The 24,458-nt window shown below is 37.5% G+C and overlaps 1 protein-coding gene across 4 annotated transcripts in view; it reads left to right on the forward strand.

Moving 5' to 3' along the window:
- Positions 1 to 24,458, forward strand: part of LOC111510601 (uncharacterized) — an 83,028-nt gene that overhangs the window by 5,123 nt on the left and 53,447 nt on the right. For 2 of the 4 annotated variants that reach the window (XM_074184853.1, XM_074184856.1), the window contains exons 2-6: positions 738 to 834; positions 14,109 to 14,194; positions 14,257 to 14,405; positions 14,460 to 14,650; positions 17,854 to 17,975. In XM_074184853.1, coding sequence (XP_074040954.1) covers positions 738 to 834; positions 14,109 to 14,194; positions 14,257 to 14,405; positions 14,460 to 14,650; positions 17,854 to 17,975 — 645 coding nt within the window. Of the gene's footprint in view, positions 1 to 464; positions 678 to 737; positions 835 to 979; positions 1,009 to 1,073; positions 1,160 to 14,108; positions 14,195 to 14,256; positions 14,406 to 14,459; positions 14,651 to 17,853; positions 17,976 to 24,458 lie in introns of those variants that run through there. The other 2 variants (XM_074184854.1, XM_074184855.1) reach the window with 2 other exon arrangements.

Here is a 24,458-nt window from a genome sequence, read left to right on the forward strand (position 1 = left end):
TTTCCCAGACCAGTACTAAAGCACTGTCAAATCGTGTTAACTCCATATCCTCACAAATGATTTAGGGCCTTTCATACTACCCCTCTCCATTACCTTCGGGAATGGAGAGGGGTAGTGCTTTACTTCTCATATGGAAAAAATGTTTTCATTAGATTGATAAACTCGACTGAATTTTCAACAGCATAGCAGCATACTATATTAAATATTAATGAATGAACAATACGGTGTTCCATGTTGAACTTCAAGAATTGTATTCCACTTAAAGAGCTCAAATACGTAGAAATGTATTTTCAATTATGCTTGAGATTATTAATTATCGAATTTTGACCAAAGGTCAGGATAAACCAATAACTGTCAATTACGTTATTTGAGTTAACACCAACAGATGTCACTTACAGCTGGATCTTTTCGACCAAACATTCTTCTTCTTACACTTATCGTAGTTGTCCATTGGCGCTTTACATCTTTTGAATTAGTTCAAATTATCAATTGTTTTCTCAAAATTGACATTGAGCCTACATATTCTGAAGAATGTGATTTTTTTTGTTTCATATGTTACCATCATATTACTCTTTCCTTATATAATAATAATTCCACTAATTTCTAATTTCACTTTTTCATAATGAATTTAAATGAATTTGTTATGAATCACAAAATTAAACCCCTAATAACTGCAGGTGAGATTACATAGTAGTGACTATGTAAAAAATTTCATATGAGGAAATAATTATTTTTAGATCATCATAAAGGGGCCAAAAAAACTATCAGTAACTCCAGAGAAAAGCCCTCAACAACATTCTCTTCAGATACTAATTGGGGAAAAAGTCATATTAGGTAAGTTGACCAAAATCTTTAGAAAAATTTACTTGGCAAACTATCCTTTATTAGAAAACTGAAATGTAGAGTGAATGTACAGGTTTAGAGGCAGGTAAAATTACTAAATACTGAGATATTGTTAAAATAAACTCATAGAGAGAACCCATTATCCTCTAGATGGAAAGCGTTGTAGTAAGTTTTGGAATTCAATACAATAATAGCATCATTTCTAATAATATAACTTTTTTTTTCTACAGCAGGCCAGGTCTAATTGTAATTAGTTATATACCTACTACTTCAGATGAGTAGATGATACATTGATGCATTTTATTGGTACAAGAAGGTAATTATCATGAAAGGAAATAATTCAGTAACATGATTAACTATGCCTAGAGTTGACAATGAATATGTATTCACAATTTCCTGAGAACCGTATACAAACATGGTTACAAAAAAAATTTTCTACACATCTATTCTAACATAGAATGCAACTTTTCTATACAGATTCAGAGGGGAATTTTCAATGAGAATTGCATTTGATGAAATAAATTAGTCTTCGAAAGTCATTTTGTATAGGTGAGTCTATTCATTTTATTGTTTTTGGGTATCTAACCTTCCACAGTTGGAAAAATAAAGAAAGGTAAATGAATAAAGAATAGAGAAAAGTATCATAAAGAGGACTGAAATCTTTACCCCAAAAAGTTACTGTATAATACAAACTTAGCTTTTCGGATTAGCGCTTACTTTCTGAAATGTTAACTATTGCAGAAATCTTGATTTTGTGTGTTATGTTATTGTTAATGTATTAAATGTATCGTTTTGTTATCGATGATTGAAACCCGTTTTAGTAGAGTTTACAGTTCGATTTCCTACAAATCACATTAACCATTACAACCCACAATTGTTACCATTCTGCTTTGAACAACTGAGACTACTCTGAAGGACTTGCTTCACCAAACATCTGATTAGGCTGTAGTCCAAGCAAAGCTGGTCAGTTTTGGAAGTGGTGTTTCCCCAATTTCTCTTCTGTATCTCACTGTTTCTAATATCTGTTGTGCTCAAGAAAACTTGATGGTTGAATGGTACAACTGTGATACCTCCAAAAACTATAGGTATAAGGTCAAATAAATTACCTTAAGTTTTATATCTCACCAGTCATCAAGGGTGGTGGAAGAGTACTTACATGCTATCAGTATATGCAACAATCCATCTGAAAAGAGGATGATGTGGGGATTATGGAGAGAATGTACAGCATGTAGATGGAAGCATCCTGCACTATCTAGATGCACAAGAGATAATCTTAGTGAAGAACTATCATCAAGGCAAGTATCATCAGAACAAACTTTGACAGTGCTGGAATTGTCAGGAAAGAACAAAGTTGCTGCTAAGAACATGCTTGTTGTTTTAATCTTACTCTACTTCTTTGGAATAGTGAAGTAAACTAGGGAGAAGCTGTGTCACCAAGTTGGTAACAGAGCACCAGGCTTACATCAAAGCTGCAGCGAGTACCGTACTCTTGAGGGCTACACAAAAATAAGCTGATGCATGGAGTTTTCTTCTACAATATTGAGCACATCAGCTTGTCAAAGAGCATCTGACCTTTTTTTCTCAGGTCTAGTGGGCTGAAGTCAAAAATTGAAAATCATACATTGTCTGCACCAAGTACTAGGTCTGCTGCCAGGCACCAAGTACTAGGTTTGCCACCAGGCACCTGAGACCCTTGCTGTTGGCATGTACAGCATATGTGGTCTTAGCCTATGTCCATTGATGTAACGCGACCCTGAGAGTGCTCTTCGGCACTCTTTCAGTATTGAAGAGACACGGGTGTGGCTTTATGTTCCATGCAATATTGAATGAGTCAGCGAGACTGATGAAAGCTAATAAGGCTGATGTAATACTCTCCGTCCATTTCAGTAGAATAATATTCGTCGTGGAGTTTTTAGCTCCGGATGAGGCGAATATCGTCCAAAAAGAGAAGAAAAACGAATGAAATATTGAGATTTTGTCTTCGAATAATTGGTATGGGGTATAAATAAGCTGTTACTATTTCTTATGTTGTTGCTGTGAACATTATGTTGGTATAGAACGATTTATTCAAGTGTAGAGGAGCTATTTTAATTTGAATATGAATATCATGAAAAAAAAAACAAGCACTCTTTTACTTATAACCAGTCAAACATCCAAAGAATTGTTATAATGGGGGTGTATCTATTAGACTATGAAAGAATTTGCAGTCACTTTATTTTGAAGTTTTTGTTGTGGGGCTAAGGAGTTAGTATCAAGCAATGATAATAATGTAGGACAATATAGTGAGGTTGAATTATTGTTTTGAAAACTGTGACTGATGTGTGAAAAATGAAATATTCACTGATAAGGGTGAAAAAAATTATTTTTTTAAATATATATTGGAAATGTTTTTTGAGGTTTAGAGTATTGTTGATATTGAAACCCAACTATATCAATGGAGTCACCAAATATTTCAACATTCACTGTATTTAAGTTGATGAGATCATATTTGTACTTTCAGTTATGTAAGATAGGACTGAAACTTGTAATAAATCCAAAACAAGCACTGTTTCCAAAACCCCAGGACTGCAAGACTCATTATTATTTTTATTATTATTATTACCTCGTCGTGCATTTTATTAACCAAGTTGGCGTCTTCAGGAGATGAAGTAGAAGAGTGTTGCAGTTTTGGTGTTTGGAAACAGTGCATGTTTTAGACTTTGTAATTTAGATTCAGAAGCCCTTTTGAAACCAATGAAAACTACTACTGCATACTTATTACAATCTATTGTTAACTCTTATTTAGTTAATATTAGTTGTAGAATCGTTTCACAGGAATGTTTGGGTATGAAGCCAGACTGGTATTTCACTGAAAGCTTATTATTTTTGAAGTAATTACAAACCCGATTATGAACAGTCATTCAAAAAACTTTTTCTGATGCTGACAAAGTATTTATAAGACGAACGTTGTTAACTTCATTAGTTTTAGTAATTTTTGGCACCGTAGCAATAGCACTAGTTTTTAGGTATTGTGGAAATTGACCCTTCGAAAGTGACATACTTACAAAATTTAAGATAACATGACCTATCCTTTCGTTATAGTTTTCAGTACTTCAATATTGAATGACGCCACACTACCTTGTCTCTGAATGTCACACGACCTTGAACTATATGCACGTCATGTGATAGTGAATGACTCCACACAACCTTGGGCTATTTGCACGCCATATGACTTTGAGCACGGAGTTTGACCTTGACGATCTATTCTGCACTTATGAAACCTCTTAGATTCATCTTGTGTTGAAGTGGAGGGGGTTCTGCTCTTATGAGAAATGTAGTGTGAATGTCATTTCAAATCTCATAATTGTGTGGTATTATATACAAGATGTATACATGCGATGAATGTGGAAACAGTTTCACTACGAGTGACAAACTGCGACATCATCGGCGGGATTCCTGCACTCCCATGAATCATGAAAGACCATCAACATTGTAAAGACCGAGGTTAAACCCTTCAACACCTACAGCAATACATATAGGTTAAATTACAAAACATCTTATTAGTGAATTTTTTGGGAAAAATTTAATGGTGGTGTACCAAATTTCATATAAAAATATTCAATATTAATAATTCTGTGGTCGAATCAACATTCGCATTGTATCATGACAGAAAATCATTTTCAGTGAAATTATTTTCTGTGCAAGAAAATCATTTCACTAATTTCAATGATTTCTGAGGTGTATCGCAGCAAACATCTTCCAGAAGTCGTAAGAACACTTCTTACACACTACTGACACATACTTGACGTTGGTTGATAAAAGCGCTCGCGCAGCTGTGTTTTGTCATTCTCTTACAGATATTTGAAATTCAAACATCTTATCACAGAAAAATGCCGCTCTTCGCTGACTTGGTGCAGTATATCTCCTCTCTCTTGGGGAGAGAGGAGATATACTGAAAAAACTGCTCTGGATGGGATTAAAGAATGTGATAAAGGTTCACAAAAAATAAGGAAGGCGATAAAGACCGCATCATCACTGGGTGAGAAGCAGTATTTGGAAGCCTGTTATAGCAATATCAAAAGCCTGAGGAGTCAGTTTAAAGTGATACGAAAGAAGTGGGCGGGACATGCATCACGATCTGAGGGTGCTAGAAAACGGGTTCATTGGGGTGATTCCGAGTCAGCTTTTAACTCTAGAATTAGATCTGGTGTTTTTTCCAATCTCAAACATAAGGACCCCTCAGCTTTTATGGATGACTGCAAGGCTCTCTTCAAGCGTCGTATATGCCGACTTGGAATCAATTCTGAAGCCTACTGATGATCCTGAGAAACTTCAACATCATATTCTGGCAGCTGTGGGTTACTACTTGAAGTGCTCATACGATGACGCTATATGTATGGAATGGTTTGCTGATGAGATGAGTCAACTAGCTGAAGATATGACTACAGTGTTTTGGTGTCCATACGACATCGATATGACTGTAAAGCAAAAAGTTGACTTTCGAAGAGCTACACACTGCCACATCTGTGAAGAATCCTTCAGTCTCTAAGACATGAAACTTCGCGACCATAACCATCTCATACCATGTGATAACTATCGTGGCCCCGCGCACGAAGGTTGTAATATAAACTACAAAGACGGTCATGTAGTTTCCGTAGTCTTCCACAATTTGAGTGGCTGTGATGCACAATTTATCATCACAGATATTGAATCTAGAATTAGGGGTACGATTGACCTGCTACCCTCCTTCACGAAACGTGGATGATACTCCAGTGCAGTTTCGATTCATCAATTCGTTCCACTTTATCAATTCATCTCTGGATATGTTAGCATCATACTCAACAGATTTTCTTAATGGGAAAGTTCAGTTCTCTGAACCTGAATACTTGGTTAAATTACTTACTAAGAAGGGGGTCATGCCTAATGATCATATTAATTCTTTCGATAGATTTGATGAAGCTTGCTTGCCCTCTATCGATGCTTTCTACAACAAATTAGAAGATAAGCCCTGCCCCCGCATCAACGAGCCCAGGATGTGTGGAAGAGTTTTAGTTGTCAGACTTTAGGACAATATTATGTGGATCTATATATGAAAACAGATATCCTCCACCTCGCTGACGTATTCGAACAATTTCGTGCAAGCTGCCTCAGGACTCATAATCTGGACCCTGCCCACTACTTTCCGCTACCAGGTTTTACGTGGGATGCGATGCTCAAATACACCAAAGTTGAATTGGAACTACTCACCGACCCTGACATGTTTCTATTTTTTGAACGAGGTATTCGAGGTGGACTCAGCCAAGTTTTTCGAAGAGAAAAGCTCATGCGAATAATAAATATTTGAACAATTATGACCCTTCAAATCCTGACACATACCTCATGTATTTCGACGTAAACAACCAGTACGGGTGGGCGATGTCTCAGTATTTACCGTATGATGGTTTTAAGTGGTGCGATACCAATATTGACGTTTCATCAATACCCGATGAGAGCGGCGCGGCGTGGGATATATACTTGAAGTTGATCTGGAGTATCCTAAACATCTACATGATTCACACAAAGACTTCATCACAAAGCAAAATATGTGATTCATTATCGCTCTCTCAAACAGGTCATTGCTAATGGTCTTGTCATCACGAAAATTCATCGAGTACTTCAATTTAACCAATCGCCATGGTTGAAGTCCTATATTTATTTGAATACTGAGTTGCGGAAAAGGGCTATGAATGGGTTTGAAAAAAACCTCTTCAAGCTAATGAACGATGCTAAGAGTCAACATTGAACTCCTCACCAAATGGGCTGGTCGCTACGGAGCCGAGGCCTATATTTCTAAGCCAGAGTTCAAAAATCGAATGATCTTCAACCATAATGTGGTGGAAGTCGAACTGAAGAAACTGCAAGTTTATCTACATAAACCGATACAAGTAGGACAGACTATCTTAGCCTTGGCAAAGACTACCACATACGATTTTCATTATGGCTATATGCACCATCGATTCGGAGATAATTGTGTAATTCTCTACACCGATACAGATAGCCTGAATTATGAAATATGCAATCAGAGTCCTTATGAAATCATACGTCAAGATTGTCACAAATTTTTCGATACTTCAGATCATCCTTCCAACAATCTGTTCAATAAAAAGGTTCTCGGGATGATGAAAGATGAGAATAACGCTGTTCCGATGACTGAATATGTAGCCCTTAGATCGATTGTATGCAACTAGGGTGTTGGTGACGGAGGATGGTATCAATAAGAAGCGGCAGTAGTTGGTAAATGATGGCTATGATGAGAATGAAATTAATAAAATTATCTCATGCTTGGGGGTTACCAAGAAGGCAAAGGGGGTCGATTCTTCTGTGATGAAGAATGAAATTACTTTCGATGATTATGTGAATTGCTTAGATAATTGGAAGAATATGAGTCACCCAAAATTTGATTCGATCTGATAAACATCGCCCATCGCCCAATACAAGATTGCCCTCAGACTTGAAGATGATAAGCGTTATATAATTCCAGATTCACATAATACGCTTCCTTGGAGTCATTATTTTATCCCTCAAACATCAAATGCTATGGATATAGACGATTAACCCATGAGTGTTAGTAGATATGTATTTGACTGCAGTTCAGCTGGGAAAATATTCATATATTATTAATGAATGTTCAACTAACTACTTTATACTATCAGTAAATTTGAGGTATATAGGTTTAAAAAACTTTAATAGCAGCAAAACGTGTCGATACTTGTAGAATGTAGAAAGTGACCAAAATCCTCTAGATTTTCATTCATGCGGTCATCTCTTGTATATAAAACTCCTGTATTAGATATGAATGATTTTAGGAATCAAATAAGTGATAATTGTAATGTCAAGGAATACTCGTGTACTAGATATGAATGATTTCAGGAATCAAATAAATGACAATTGTAATGTCATAAGGAATACTCCGGGTATTTTTGAACGTGTCAGATAATCAATGACATATCGATCGCAGTCGTGTATTTTATTGGACATTTCGCTCATAGTCTCATGCCAACCTAGCCGTCCATGCCCCTTCCATGTGCCTTACATCATAATCTGTCTGCGAAGATGTGAACTAGTGCCCTTTTGACATGACGTTATCTTGGAGTTCCCTATAGGAATTCTATACCCCTTCTCTTTCATTTGACGTGCTGCACGTTGAGATCCAAACATTATTAACGATGATGCGGCTTAGTGCCCCGTTGGCATCGTCTTTGTTTTTTTTGTCGATGAACTATACATACATTTCCCTTTCACTTGACGTGTTGTGCGTGACGAATTAGTGAATATACAACTTGGTCGATGAATTCTGCATTCGTTTCACTTCCATTTTATGTGCTACACGCGATGATTTGACTGTTATCAACGAAGATACAACTCAGTGCCCTATTGGGCACTTATTACAAACAAGTGTCGGTATATAGGCCGCTACGCACTGCACTGGTGCGTAGTGGCGCAAGACTATAATGCTGTTTTCGACTATTTCACTCACTACTAATTTGATTCGATACATACAACATTAGAATGATCTGAATCATTCGAATGATTCCATTTGACATTTCGAGATATCTCGAGTGATTGCAATAATCGAATGACTGATTATTTTTAGTTCGAATGATCCCGTCACTAATGCTGACATTGACAGCGTATAACCTCGATACATCTCCAACTCTCTTTGCGTCGATTAAGCCACACGTGTCTCTCACTCTTACACACACGCGCATACACCTTTATATGAAACATCAATTCTTCCCAAAATCTAAGGACATTTTCCTATCTTCAACATGATAACGACGTTACCATTTCCCTAACATTCTACGGAAATAAAAAAATGTGGTCAAGTATATTGAATGAGTCAATTTCAGGCCCGACAAAACAACCACTATAAACATCAACAATTCGCAGTTACTTCCAATATTCCACGTTGGTGTCGAGGCTAAGGATAACGTCTACCACGTCGACGTCCTGGTTTCGATTTACATAACGGTAAACTTTTTTTAATTAGGATCACGTGATTGGTCCGTGACAAGGGGGCTTGAGCGGTGAGGCGGAGTACTAAGGAGCCTACGCTCTTTGAATCCTGGATCGATTACGTCTCACGTTTCTCTACCCCCAATCTGGTTTGACCTAAAACTTGCAAAAAGTTTAACTCTATTAGAAAATACATGGGATTTTGCGCTCGTACCCGCCTTACTCCTCTACTGGATTTGAATTTCCCACTGTACGCGCGGTAGCTTCTGATTAGTCGACTGTATGATGGTGAAAGTGGAGGTGGTCTGAAGTGGGCTTTGAAGGCTAAGGCTTAGTTCACACATAATGGACGTCTGGCAGAGACGAGGCGCTGACCTTTGTCCCTTCAGTGTGCACTGGGCCTGAGGTCCAAAAAGGTCCAGAGTGGACCTTCTCAAATTTGCACGTGTTTTTCCATAAAGAATGGTCTAGAACTCCTATAGCTATATTACTAAAACAACGCTTGAAATGAGCGACGAGCGCTTGAAAAGATCGAAACAACGCTTGAAACGGGTAAAATAGCGCTTGAAACTTCCAAAACGTGTGAAATGGCTATGTTTTTTCAAGTTATGTTTCCAATATTTATACTTCATACTCAAGGACTGTTTCGGCATAGTCGCGAAGGAATTACATTACTTCATTGGAAAAAAATCCAAATCTGTCCTTGGCTGAACATGCAGAACAGGCGCAAGCTACACCCAGCCTGTATATACTATAAAGTAATTACGAATAAAACTCCCCCTTACCTACTGCGTAAAATCTCATTCCGAGAAGATGTCCACAACATTAACATTAGGTACAAAGGAACTGTTACTCCACCCTCTCATCGAACTGACATATTTAGACGGTCTTTTTCGTATCAAGTTTCACTTATCTATAATTCCATTCCATCTAATATAAAGAGTCTAAATATCAAATTATTTTTTTTTAAATTCGTACATAGTACATAGTACATGATACCATCTGATCTCCGGCGATTTCCTACACTTACATCTACTCTGTTACTAATTGTATTGTATGTATGGGAAATAAAGCCCCGATACATTCGGGAGGGCGCGCCAGCATTATCAACCAATGACCACTTCCCACACCGTGGGGTTAGTGATCCTTGGGTCCGAGAATCATGTGCCCTGAGCAAGCGCAGTGAGCCAGCCTTCTGCATCTATGCGGCTAAGATTTCTGCCTGATCTGGATAGAGTCTGCGGAGTTCGAAGAGAAAAATCTCGATAAGAGTGCCGTAAATGGTAATATAGCACTCTTAGGGCCCCGTTATGTCGATGGATATAGGCCGAGACCGCATATGCTGGACCTGCTGATAGCAAGTGCATTAGGGTCTCGGGCGCCTCGCGGCAGGTCCTGCCCCTTGTGTCAGGAACCTCTATATCCATCACGCGACTATGGTAGACTAAGGTGTTGAAGACACCATCCTGGCAAGCCATGATGAACCACTCAGTTTTCAACTTTAGCACACTCGACCTGAGAAAAGCGAACGTCAGGCGCTTTGATAAGCCAAGGTCTCCAATGTTATTGAAGAAGACCCCCATACATTGGCTTATCCTTGTGTTTTAGCAAAAGTAAGGTGATCTCTGCAGCTTTTATCTAAGCTTTTTTCTGAACGGGTTCCAACTCGGTGACAGAATTGGGGTCACCTCGTCCAGGGTCAAAAACTTCACCGAGTTCATCAGCTGCTCGGGCAGCTGCCCCAAAGAGAAATGCTCCAATTCCTGCTCTCTTGTAGTCACGGTCCATGCCTAGAAGGGAATCCAAACTCCTGACAACTTTACAGGCTTTATCCAGTACTATTCTGTCATGTAGATACTTCAAACTCAAAAGTCCACGGTCTCCCTGTTGTCTGGGGAAGTACAACCGTGGAACGCACGATTTGAGATGCAAACTCCTATAGAGATGCATCATTTTTCGGGTCTTTACGTCGAGTTGATACAGTTACTTCAGAGTCCACTTCACTACTCCAAACGAGTAGAGTAAGATTGGAACGGCAAGCATATTTGTTGCAGCAACTTTGTTCTTCCCCGACAGTTTCGATGACCAGATATGTCAAAGTTTGTGCTGATACTTGCCGCGGAGTTGAGTTCTTCACTTGAGTTCTTCACTGTTGTTACCTCTTGTGAGTGGTGTTGTTCCACCGCGAGGTAAGTATACGTCCCTCCGGCATCCAGATGGTGTAGGATGCTTCCCCGCATCGTCCTTTTTTGAGATGGACCATTGCACATTTGTCTATCCCGAATTTCATACCGATAACATGCGTGTACTCTTCCACCACCCTCAAGGACTGATGGAGATCCTTCTCTCCAGAGGCATAAAGTTTAAAATCGTCCATATAAAACAAAGGGGTGACCTTGTGCCTCCGGTTTCCTGGGGTGCCACAGATATACCCTCGAGTATTTCTGAGCACAACGGATAATGGTAAAAGTGATATGGAGAAGAGAAGGAGACTAAGGGAATCACCCTGAAATACACCCCTTCTGAAAGTGACCCACCCTGTTTGGACACTTGCTTGACCAGATGTTATGGTGAAGCGAGTTAGCCAAAGTGGTATCAGTTGTTCAATGAATCTCACTATTTTGTCGGGTATCGCAAGGCACTTAAGCAAGTGCAAGATGAGCTCATGTGAAATTGTATCATATGCCTTACAGTAATCGATCCAGGCCATAGAGAGGTTACGCTTATATTGTATCGAGTACTGCGTTACACATCTATCGATTAGCAGGTTCCCTTTACATCCAGCGACTCCTCTCTTCGACCATCTCTGTTCATATATCCGTTCGAACACTCGCTGTAGTGGATACAAGAATAACCAGAATTGAGAATGTCCTTTCAGCACCAAACAACAGGTGTAAGAATATAAAATTCACATATGAAGTAGAAAAAGAACGAAAGTTGCCGTTTTTAGATGTATTGGTCATAAGGAACGAACAGAACGAAATAGAATTTGACATTTACAGGAAAGACACGGGCACTTTCAGATAAATTCCCAATGACTCGAATCATTGTCCACAACACAAAATGGCGGCACTGCAATTTCTGGTACACAGATTAATAACTTTTCCTTTAAAGAAAGTACGATAATGAAAAGAGAGTGATTCGGTATGTAGCTGAAGCAAACGGTTTTAACCCAGATATAGTTGACATGATAATTAGAAAATGCAAGTTTAGGGAAGCACTTCGTAAATCTTCGACTTTTCAAAAAGAGGAGAGTGATAACAAGTTTATAGTAATCCTATATGAACCCCAATACACGAGAGGTCTTCAACAGATATTCGATAAAATAAATATGAAAGTTGCATATAAAACTTCTTATAAATTGCAACAGCTTCTTGGTAATCCAAAAGATAGACTAGAGAACACATAAAGGTCGGGTATTTACGAAATCAGCTGTCAAGATTGCAACAGCAAACACATCGGCCAGAGCCGACGAGCGATTAAAACCCCCTTCAAGGAGCATTGTGCACACATGAAATACGGAAGGATAGAAAAATCCAGTGTCGCCCAACATGCTCTAGACAAGGACCACAGAATTGGTGAAAACAATCTGAAACTGATTGAGCATGTGCATGACACCAGGCTATTCGATGCATGTGACAGTCTAGAAATAGCCAGTAAGAATAGAATGAATGGCGATAAGGGACCCATCCAGTTTAGCCCGCTTTTTAATCTTCTGTTAGGAAGAGAATAATTACTAAGAACTTGCAGGTAGTTAATTACTGAGAAATTCCATATTGGACTTCAGGTATACAACCTCAGGTAATAAATTTTAGTATATAAGGATTAACCAGACTAGACTAGGTATCAATTTTCTTCTCCTGAGGATGCTAACTTTGTTGGCGAAACGCGCGTCGAGTGCAAAAATATCAGTTTGGTGTTAGGGCAATTGATCTCGAAAAAAGTTATTCATCTATAAACAATGTAAAATTTCATAGACGTTCTCTTTCTTCATTATGGACTATTATTGAAATTGAATATTTGTTGCTGCCATTTGCTTATTGTTCAACAACGTGGTTACGTCAAAGGTAAATCCACCACCAGCAATCTTGTGTAGAAGATTGCTGGTGGTGCATGCACTGTAGTGCATGTGAGGTCCCAGTGAGGAGGTTAACGGACACACTCGGTATTCGAGGCCAACTAAACTTACGGATTGAAAATTACATGACAGATAGAACTTTTACGGTGAAAGTGAGTCACTCTTTCTTCGGACAGACAAGTCACAAATGGAGTTCTTCAGGGGTCTGTTCTTGGCCCGCTCCTCTTCGTTGCTTATGGAAGTGATCTTGCTCTTCATATAAAGTCCTGCAAGACGGTTCATGCCGTTGATACTAAACTGTATGGTAATGCCTTAGTTGAACATCAATTTCTCCAAGAAGACCTCAACTCGATTAGTCAGTGATGTGAGGATTGGTTTTTACCTGTTAACGTCGACAAATGCGTCGTTCTCCATAAAGGAAAGAACAATCCACTCCACACGTACAATAAACGGTCAATTGTTATGTATAGTGTCCTCACATGTAGACTTGGGAGTGACTATTAATACTGACCTAACTTGGTCCGAACATATTATATCCACATGCAAACGCGTCAACACACTGATCTACCTCATCCGCAAAATGGATCATATTCAAGTAAGTTCTTTAAAATTCTACAAAACCTACGTTCGTCCAATTATGGAGTATGCAGGTCCGGTGTGGTGTCCTGTTCTGGTGCGCGATAAGAACTTGTTGAAAAATGTTCTGCGTTGAGCCACGCGTATGACTTTTGGTGAAGTACATCCAACTTATCCTGAAAGACTGAGGATGACACAACTGATAGCATTTGACCCACGCGGACTCCGTGGGGCCTCATCATATGTTTCCGTATAGCTAAGTATAATTATGCTAATCAGAAAAAACTTTTTGTTTTCAACAATGATTCGCGGTTACGTGATTACACACTCAAATTCAAAAAGGAGAAATTCGTCACAAGGCAGAGAAAATATTTTTTGGTGAATCGTATTTTCGAAACATGGAATAACTTATCCAGCGATGTTGTGAATTCTGACTCGGTGAATAGTTTTGAAAACAAAATAGGCATTTGGTTATTTGCTTAATGGTTTCTATGAATACATTTTTTTTATTTTTGTCATTGTATTAACTTGTTGATCTCTTCAGTTTTTAGGCTTATACAGAACTCTGTCCTCAGCCTTTATTTATATGTAATGATAATGATAATAATAATAATATGCACTTTCTTCTGAATTTCAGCATTCCCAATTCATCGAATAGTAAAAAATCTGTAGCTGGTAGCTCAAAAATTTCTAACGAAGAAACAGATTCTAGAGTGATAGTGGGTATGTATTTCAGCAGAGTTATTAACAGAAATGTAATCAACTTCATACTCATTTTATTTTAGCATTAACGGAAGGAAGGGGAGAAGCAAGATATGAAGTGGGTATCGCTGCTATTAGTGTATCTACGCCTCTGTTGATTCTTTGTCAAATATCTGATACACAAAACTATAATAATACCCTCACGAAGCTCAACATATTTAATCCAAATGAGGTACACCTGAATTGAATAGATGTTGAAATGATTCGCAACATATACACTTTTTAGATTTTATTTCCAAACACGCTTCTGGGTCACTTTGCTGGAAGTCGATTGATCGATACAGTCAAGCAACGTTTTCCGAATGTGAAATATGTTGGTGTGCCAAGAAGTACATATAACAAAGTCAATGGTATGGAAATGTTATCTCATCTATGTATCCCTAACTTGAATGGTATTTTGTTGGTTTTGCAGCACAGGTTTGTAATTTATACAAGATACTCTATTGATTTATGTCAATTATGATGATCATATGCAAATCCATTTGAATATACTTTCTTGTGTAAACAATACCTCATAATTGTACGTCTTTTGAATAATTGACTTCTTTTTGTGCCAACGAAACTTCGATGAGTTAGTAAATTATGTAATTTTCGCTTATCAAATGAGATGAAATTACCGAAAAATTAATTTATTTACATAGTTTTTGTCAAAAAAAAAACATTTCACGTTTGGAAGAGCTGTATTTTTTGTTTTTGAAACATGGTATTAATTTCAAAATCACTTCGAATAAAAAGTTTTATTGCGGCAGACATCGAAAGAAAAAAATACCCAAACGTTCGATATTCTACACAGAATATTATCTGAGAATTTGCTTCACGATTGATTTACACAGAGTGATTGTTGCACAAATTTTAATCGAATTCTTATGGAAATTACATACCACCTGGAATATTTTAGGATTTTGTGTTTCAGTGTGGGGAAGAGGAAAAAATTACCAAAATTTGTTGGTTAATAATCAAGAATATCTTAAAATCTAATAAAATGCCAATTCTATTAAAAAAAAAACAAGTTGTCAATACATGTAGACAATAATTTTAATATCACGATTATAATTTAAAACGAATTGGCATATGATATGGTTCAGAAAATGTTTTATTAACCGTCGGAAACGTAGTTGTATTATATATACCGCGCAATTGTGGCTATCACTTGTTCATTACTATACGGGGGTTGTATATGTCTGGTCATTGTCAAATTTTTATTGAAATAATTCACAAAAGAACCTGTAGTCCATCGCCCTGTAATCCATCACACATTGGAAACGAGCCGCGTGTCGTCTCGCCGACGTGATCTTAGCCTCCATCTTGTGTACACGCCGTTCAATCATCCGAATCGCAAGGCCGGGATTTCGTCCTTCCAATTCGGAAAGCGATTGGACGACGGTATACAAGGCGGTGTTGATTTGCCAGATGTCAGTCTCTTCTGTTAGAACACTATGAACTTCCGCATCCAAACAAGCCAGTTCTTGTGGCTTCAGAGGCCTAATTCTGTGGAGCGCTCTGCGTGTTCTGATTGACTCCATTGGTGGCATGATGCGAGTCTCCTATCCAGCCGTGTCAACGGGTGGTAGAACTGTCACTTCTACCACTTCGTTAGCAGGCTGGGAAGGAGCTGTATAGCCCTGCCGCAGAAGATGGGATACGTAATCCCTAAGATTTTGGGCGGAAAAAGGGGCATGCTCCGGATATGTTTCACACCACAGAGCATGCATTCTCGCCAAGTACCCTCTTCGCACGGGCTCACTACTCTTGTAGCAATACCTAAGGCTATCTCTTAGCTCATGCGTTCACTCAAAGCATCCGTTGTCATTGCCAACTGTCACTTCTACCACTTCGTTAGCAGGCTGGGAAGGAGCTGTATAGCCCTGCCGCAGAAGATGGGATACGTAATCCCTAAGATTTTGGGCGGAAAAGGGGGCATGCTCCGGATATGTTTCACACCACAGAGCATGCATTCTCGCCAAGTACCCTCTTCGCACGGGCTCACTACTCTTGTAGCAATACATAAGGCTATCTCTTAGCTCATGCGTTCACTCAAAGCATCCGTTGTCATTGCCAGCGTTGTCATCGGTAGGAAAATCATGATTATGGGCCCCACCACCTTGCCTCTGACCCCTCTGAGCGGGTCGATTGTGGGGGCCCCTTCCTCGATTACCAGGAACCAAGTTTTGGGTCGACCGGGTGGTTAGCCCTGTGGACCCACGGCCGGCACCGGAGGGAGAATGGTATTCTCCTTCCCGGGTGCGCCTGGGCTGCCGATACGGTTTTGCACTAGTTGCTCGGGTAAGCCGTGGCGCAACTCTCCAAAGGCCAAAGGTATGAGTGGCCATCAGTGCTTATCATATTATACCTGAATCTAGGACCCATGTCTTGTTACCTACGACTCTGCACTCCCAAAATCAATGGTTCTGACCCCAAATCGAGGACCTACAACCGAATAAGGACTTACGATCACGACTTGTTACTTTTCCCATCAACCACACCGTCACTAACGCTACTTCAAAAATCACAAAGACCATCAGTGCCCCATCCCCAAAATCTAGGTTCCCCTAAAAACACTCACACTCCAACAATTCACCAGTCAGACGGTTGACTTCCGGTGATGCGCAATCGGCATTGTATACCTACTCACATGTTGTGGTTTTGTAAAATGTTCAGAGAAAATCTAACAATAACGTGTAGAAGACGCGTTAAACAATCGGAATTAGCCCTTTATGCATTAACTGATTTCTATTCGGTGTCATTTTAGATAACATATAAGTGGGTAGCTATTGATTGACTGATACTCTTATACTGATGTAAAGCCGAAGCTACTAAACCTAGAAATATGCAGGTAGGTTCTTTGTATAGCGTAAATAAGCATCAAGAAAGGGAATCAGGAATTTCCATCCATAAAGGTGAAAAAATAGGGGTTTAAAAATTGTATTGAATTTCGTCAGTTTTGAAGTTGAAAACCTGAAGTTTTGGATTAATATAAAAATATTGTAATTATTTGTTTAAAAATGGTCTGTCACGAAACTCAATGTGACAAACCAAACTACGCGGGCGAAGACGCGGCAACAACTGGTGATCTATATCTGATTGTCTCACCAATCTGGATAAGATGAAGCGCTCAATTCATTCATAATGTCACGAGTCAAATCTACTCATGTCATTGATGACGGTACGTAGGTAATGCCATTCATTCGCTTATTTGATTTCATTTAATCAAGTTACTGTTATATAAAAGACATTGTAAGATAGTTTGATGTACCAGTTCAACTGTTAAAACTACAGTGCTAGTAAAAGGCGTTTTGAATAAAATTTATAATGTGAAAATTGTATAATTATTATCAAGAATAATAAAATATTCTACATATTGGTATATCAAAATTCCCAATCGTTTTTATTTTCATACGAATTTTCCTTTTAAAAGATAAACAAACTTTAATCATTGATACATATTTATTATATTTAAACTTTTTTTTCATGATGGGAGAGCCCATTCTCAGTATATGAAAGTCAGAACTCGACTGCATCAAAGATCTAGAGCTTGAATTCAGCTAGAACTAGATTTCTTGTATATTTTTCAACACTAAAACCGTTGAAGCACTAAAATATGATGTTGATTTGATTTTCAGATATTATGCGTTAGCTGCTTCTTGTGCTCTTTTAACATATATACAAGAGAATTTCTTCATCTATTATGCAGGAGGATCTATCAAAATTGTTTATCAAGAGTCGGAAGGATATGCTATAATAGGTGAGTTGTTGAGTTGATGTCCTTCTTCAAGATACTACAAACGTCAATCATTACAAATGAATGTAATTGGACACTCGTTATTTTACAACATTCTTGGAGATTAATTCTTATTTAAATCAATTCATCAATAACTATATATATAGTTCTATTCTATTGTCTCAGAATGCTGTAAGATAGATATCTCACTTTCTACAGAACAATGTTTTGAATGTTCAGCATTAAGTTATAGAGGTGGGGACTATGCTATTCTATGTATATATAGGCCTCCTCTTTCGGATACTAAAGATTTTCTAAAGAGGCTAGATTCAACTTTCTCAAAAGTTATGAAAAAGTACAAACACATAATTCTTTGTGGTGATCTGAATATCAACTTTCTGAACACTAACTGCTCAGAAACAAAGTCGCTTTTCGACATACTTGACTCATATGGGCTTATCAACCATATCAATGAACCAACGCGTATCATTACCCGATCCGATGGTATAACTAGTACTACCGGGCTAGATTACGTCTCATCAAACTTAAATAATATCCTGATCATCAAAAACTTAGACCCCGGATTCTTAGATCATCTAGCACAGTACATGAAATGGTCAGTTCATAGGGATTATGTAAGTACTACACCTTTCATAAAAAAAAAGAATTTCGAACTCTGACACGGTATCGGAGTTCAGCTACTTATTCAATAAAGAGCCCTTACAACTTCCCGTGTCAAATGACATAGATGTGGTTTTCGGTAGTTTCTGGAATCATTTTTATTGGTGCTTTGAGGTATCTCACCCCCAAAAAAAGTACCCCGCCTGTAAGGGTACAATTCAGAACCGAATGAAATTCAATCTCAGTGAACGGTCTCAAAAAGATATGGATTCATTGAGGCAATTGAACTGGATGAGAAAATTATCGCACGACGAGAATATAGAAATCAGGTATAAATCTATTCGTAATGAACTTAATAAAAGGATAAAAAAAGAGAAAGGAGAGTTCTATCGGAATATTATAAACGATTCGGACAATAAAACCAAAAAAATTTGGGAATTAGTAAAAATCAAAACTCATCAAAATAATATTACAACAAAAAGTATATCATTGACTATTGATGATAAAAAAATCTCTGATGAAAGCAAAATATCTAATCTATTTGCGGAATACTTCACAAAAAACTTAGTGGGCAGAACTGTTAACATGTCAGATGAGGAAAATATTTGCACAACTTCCTCCTTCAATCCTTTCTCTCTCTTTTTCCAGCCTTTTGATGAGAAAGAAATAAAAAACATAATCTTGGAAATGAAAAATAAAAAATCCACTAGCATAGATGAAGTTCAAATGTCTTTGTTAAAAAACTGCCATGAATTCCTAGCGTCCTATATTGCTGATTTGTTGAACCTCTCTGTAGAATGTGGAAAATTTCCATCAGTCCTAAAAATTTCCAAAACCATTCCTATATTCAAGAGAGGTGATCCAGAAAGTATTGAAAACTACAGGGGTATCTCTATCTTGAATCCAATTTCAAAAATATTTGAAAAGGGCATGTGTATCCGAATAAATGACTTCTTGGCTAAATTCAAATCATTGACAATATGCCAATATGGCTTCCGTGAAGACCTCAGTACGGAAACAGCCACTACTGAACTCGTACAATATATTTATGACCAAATGGATGCCAATAAGTTAGTATATGGAATTTTCTTTGACTTATCCCGAGCCTTTGACACCCTAAACTATGAAATTTTAAAAATCAAGTTAAATTCTCTTGGAATACGTGGTCATATTAACGACTGGCTCATGTCATTCACAAGGGAAAGACAAATGGTAGTGAAAATTGATAACTATACCTCTGAAAAACATGAAATAGAACTTGGAACTCCTCAGGGGAGTGTTCTTGGACCCCTGTTGTTTCTGCTATATGTGAATGACCTTCCCAACTATATAAAGGAGGGAAGGCTATTCATGTATGCAGATGACACAACGATTGTGGTCAGCGGACACACTCCTGAGGAAATAATTTCGAAAATCAGAAATGTCATTGAACAGTTCTCCCGATGGTGTTTGGCTAATCACCTATTGGTGAACATTTCAAAAACAAAAATAATGGAGTTCACAAAAAGACGAGTTGACATAATGGAAGTGATGGAATTTGATGGTTACACTGTTAAATGTAGCCAACAAACTCTATTTTTAGGAACTGTTTTAGATTCAAACATTCAATGGAATGAACAAATTAACACAGTCTGTGGCAAGCTCAATAAATCATTTTATGCTATCCATGCCTTGAAAGACACTCTTGACAGACATTCACTCATGAGTGTTTACTTTGGCATGGTGTATTCTACACTTAGCTACAATATTATCTCTTGGGGTCAAGCCAACGAATGGGTGCGTGCTTTCAGGCAACAAAAGAGAATAATAAGATTAATATTCGACTTGGATTTTGGTGAGTCTTGTAGAGGAACTTTTAAAAGAAATAAAATTCTGACTACCACTTGCATTTACCTATTTAAAATACTTATATTCGTTCATAATAACAAAACAAAGCTTACATCGAATGCTCAAATACATCAGTATAGAACACGAAACAATCATCACTTATATCAATCAAAACTCAATCACACTTACTACAAAAAATCCCCAGAATGGGCGGGTGTTCACCTCTATAATTTATTGCCAAATCACCTAATGCAACTTTCACCAAAAAAGTTCAAGGTGGAATTGAAGAAATTTCTTTCGAATAGATGTTTTTATGATCTGAATGAGTATATGAACCATACATGAAAATTGATGAGTCTAATCTTTTAATGTGATGTAACAATGTATTTTGTTTCTTGTGATATTTGCGTGATACAATTTTTATTCACTGTACAATATTTCTTATTCTATGTGACGAACCTATACATTGTACAAATGGCACAAAAAGGTAATATATTATCTATCTATCTATCTATAGATATATATGTATATATATATATATATATACATATATATATATACGGTCCGAACGCCTCAATACAAGTACTTCTGTTGCTTTAGGGAAATTTATATTACTGGAGTTTTTTCCCAACACCAAATCGTTATTTTTAACACCTCGACACGTGTTTGGATCACCAAGTGATCATCTTCAAAGAGGAAGATTAAATTTGCCTGTATTTGGATTACATCAGGTACTATTCTTTGTGTTAAATCTTTTCTAGGTTTATTGTTTCTAGGAGTGTATATTGTTTTGTTTAATATATTGAATGTTAGGTCTTGTTGTGTTTTTATTTGTACTTGTTAATTAACAGTCAAAAATCACTTATCGAGGAACAAGTACAAATCGAAACACAACAAGACATAACATTCAATATATTAAACAAAACAATATACACTCCTAAAAACAAAAAACCTAGAGAAGATTTAACGCTAAGAATAGTACCTGATGTAATTCAAATCCTCTTATACATCTGATCTGGGTTCAGTTTTCTCTGATCTATTGTGAAAAGTTTTACTTTTGATTATTTTGATTTATTTCAATCAGTTCATAAATTACTAAGTTATTACAATTCAAAAAACCACGTTAAATACTGTTCAGTAAATTTGACTGAAACTCAAGTATATTTATGGTTTTGAATGAAAGCCTTTTTTAAAGCCCCAACCGCCATGGGTTATTGTCTGTACCATAATTTACATAATGTGTTTTTATAGTACATTGACTACAATAAGTGAATCAAAAGTAACTCATAAGTCATATTTTATGTAAGAAATTGTTATCTTTCAGTAATTTTAATAGTTTATTATTTGACTGACCGTTCAATAACACTTTTAGATCTTCTGTCATTTCATTTGCCAATCTCTTATCTGTGTATAACGGGCACTCCACTAAAAAGTGTTTCTCAGGTTAGTTTGTTTCACAGATGTACCACGTGGGGTTCTCTCTTGAGGAGATAACTGTGAGTTAGGCGTGTGTATCCAATTCGTAGCCTTGAGAGTGTTGTTTTGAATGTTTCTCTTCTGAGGTAGATTGCTCGATGGTAGTACTGTTGATTTGATTTCTGGAAGTTTAGCTTTAGCTATGTTCCATTCCGTCTCGTCTACCAGTTGGATATTACGGCTTTTTTGATGTGCGTTTTAGATCGTTATAGTCAACGTCAGGGTGGGTGATTGTGCACTCTTGAAGTGGCATCCTTGGCTGAACTATCGGACTTCTCATTACCCTCTTTTCCGATATGTGAATTTGAATTTTGTTTCGTTGAATATGAATTAGTTCTGTTTCAATCTGCACCAGAACCGGGTGGCTGGGATAGAGTTGACTTGAGTAGATGAACAAAGCGGATTCTGGAACGGAAGTGGCTTATCAGTGTTAACGTTTGAATGATAACGAGACGAGCGCGCTTGGAATGATATGATAACAATAATAATGGGGTATACAGGGTGTTTTTTAAGACTCATCAAACAAATGCTATACAGTGTGTGCAGTATTGAAGAAAAAAACATGATTGCCAGCGTTGAAAAAAAAACATGATTGCCTGCGTTAAAGAAAAAAAACATGGCTGCCATGGAGGTATACAGGGTGTGTGCAGCGTTAAAGAAAAAATATGGCTACTAACCTAAAAGAAAAAACATGGCGTCAATGTGTACAAGGTGTGTGCAACGTTAAAGAAAAAAAACATGATTGCCAACGTAAAAGAACAAAACATGTTGGTTGCTTTACGAGAAATCATAAGGTATACAGGGTGCTGTTTCAAAATACAGCAATCCAATGCTATACAGGGTGTGTGCAGCGTTAAGGAAAAATATATGGCTACCTGTGTTAAAGAAACAGCATGGCTGCTAACGTAAAAGAAAAAAACATGACAGCTGTTTGTCGAAAAATCAAGGTATACAGGATGTTGTTTCGAAACACACCAATCAAATGCTGTACAAAGCATGCAGCGTTAAAGAAAAAACATGGCTGCTAACGTAAAAGAAAAAATATGGCGTCCTTTGTCATTTGTCAAATGTTAGGTGTAAAATGTGGGGTGTGGGAACGTCAAAGAATACACAAAGAATACATGAGTTTAATCATGAATTCAAGCCCCTTATTCGAGAAGAAAGGTTTGAAACCTAACCTGTTGGACAGTATGGAAATATGAAGGATCAAACTGAACTGAATAATTCGCCATTATTAAATCTGTTTATTTCTAGGTAGAAAAGTTAAGTATGGCTACGGTATTTTGTGAAATTTAATTTATTCGTATACCTGATCTTTTCAAGGAGATTCATTCATTAGAAAGTAGGCAAACAAGTTGTTGTTGGAATATCTCTTTTTATCAGAAGCGATCTCTCCTGTCAACGAGAGGAAATGCTGGAACCCCGAAACTTTGATGTTATGTCGTTTAAATAATATCACAGAAAATTACCAAATTAATATGCTGCTTTTATCGACCATCTAGTGCACAATATAGGGCACTATTTCCTTCACTTGCAAACACCATTAACTTTCTGCAACGAAAGAAAATGCTGGAACTCCGAAACTTTGATGTTATGTGGTTCAAAATAATATCACAGCAGATCACCAAATTCATATGCTGCGTTTATCTACCAACTAGCGATACACAATATAGGGCACTATTCTCTTCACTTTCTGCAAATCAATCATCCCAGTGCCGAAATTTCCACATTCGGTGACTTCAATGTCCACAATATCGAATGGCTCAAATTTTCAAATATACCTGAAAACCAATCCAGAAATCATAGTCACCGTAAGGTCTCCATTGGGATCTTCTGACCACCAACTCATTTCAGTGTTCAGTGAGTTACCGATAAATGTTGGGGAACAATCTAAGCCGTGCAAAGTTTGGTATTATTGATCAGCTGAATGGGAGGATTTTCACGACCATTTCCTAAATTTCCTCTGGCTAGATGGTTGTTTCAGGTCAGATCCATCAACTTGTGCTTCTGAAGTCACGGAAGTTATATCATCCATGAATGCATATATTTCTTTTTTAATGAAACGACCTTCTAACGGCCAACCTTGGTTCAACAAAACATGCGAGCAAGATGTCGCTTCCAATAATCTCGCCTTCCGGCAGCGTCACAAAAATCTCAGTGCCGAAAACCGAACCAGGTTTGTTGATGCTCACAACAGCTGCAGAATTAGGATAAATGAAAGCAATAAACTCCACATGCTAAAACTGTTAATCAGAACACTAAATCCACAATTCCACCACTAAGCGGATGGTTCAATTTTAACAGCAGCCATAGGAAAAGCATACTAGCTGAAAAATTTGCGTCTCACTCCACAGTCGATTTTCTGGTAAAGACACCACCCACTATTCCCATACTAGAATCCACAATGCTAGAAATTAATTTACGACAGCGTCTAGTCAGATGAATTTTGAAGCAGCTCAATAAAAACAAGGCGTCTGGCTCTGATGAAGTGCCCGTCATCGTACTTACAAATAGCAAATGAACTCACACCAGTATTTTGCAGACTTTTCAACCTGTCTTACATGAAACAGGTTTTTCCTTCTT

This window comes from Leptinotarsa decemlineata, unplaced genomic scaffold, assembly GCF_025532065.1.
Source record: "Leptinotarsa decemlineata unplaced genomic scaffold, Ldec_3_MD MMD2_tig00026358_RagTag_RagTag, whole genome shotgun sequence".
Taxonomy (NCBI): Eukaryota; Metazoa; Arthropoda; class Insecta; order Coleoptera; family Chrysomelidae; genus Leptinotarsa; species Leptinotarsa decemlineata.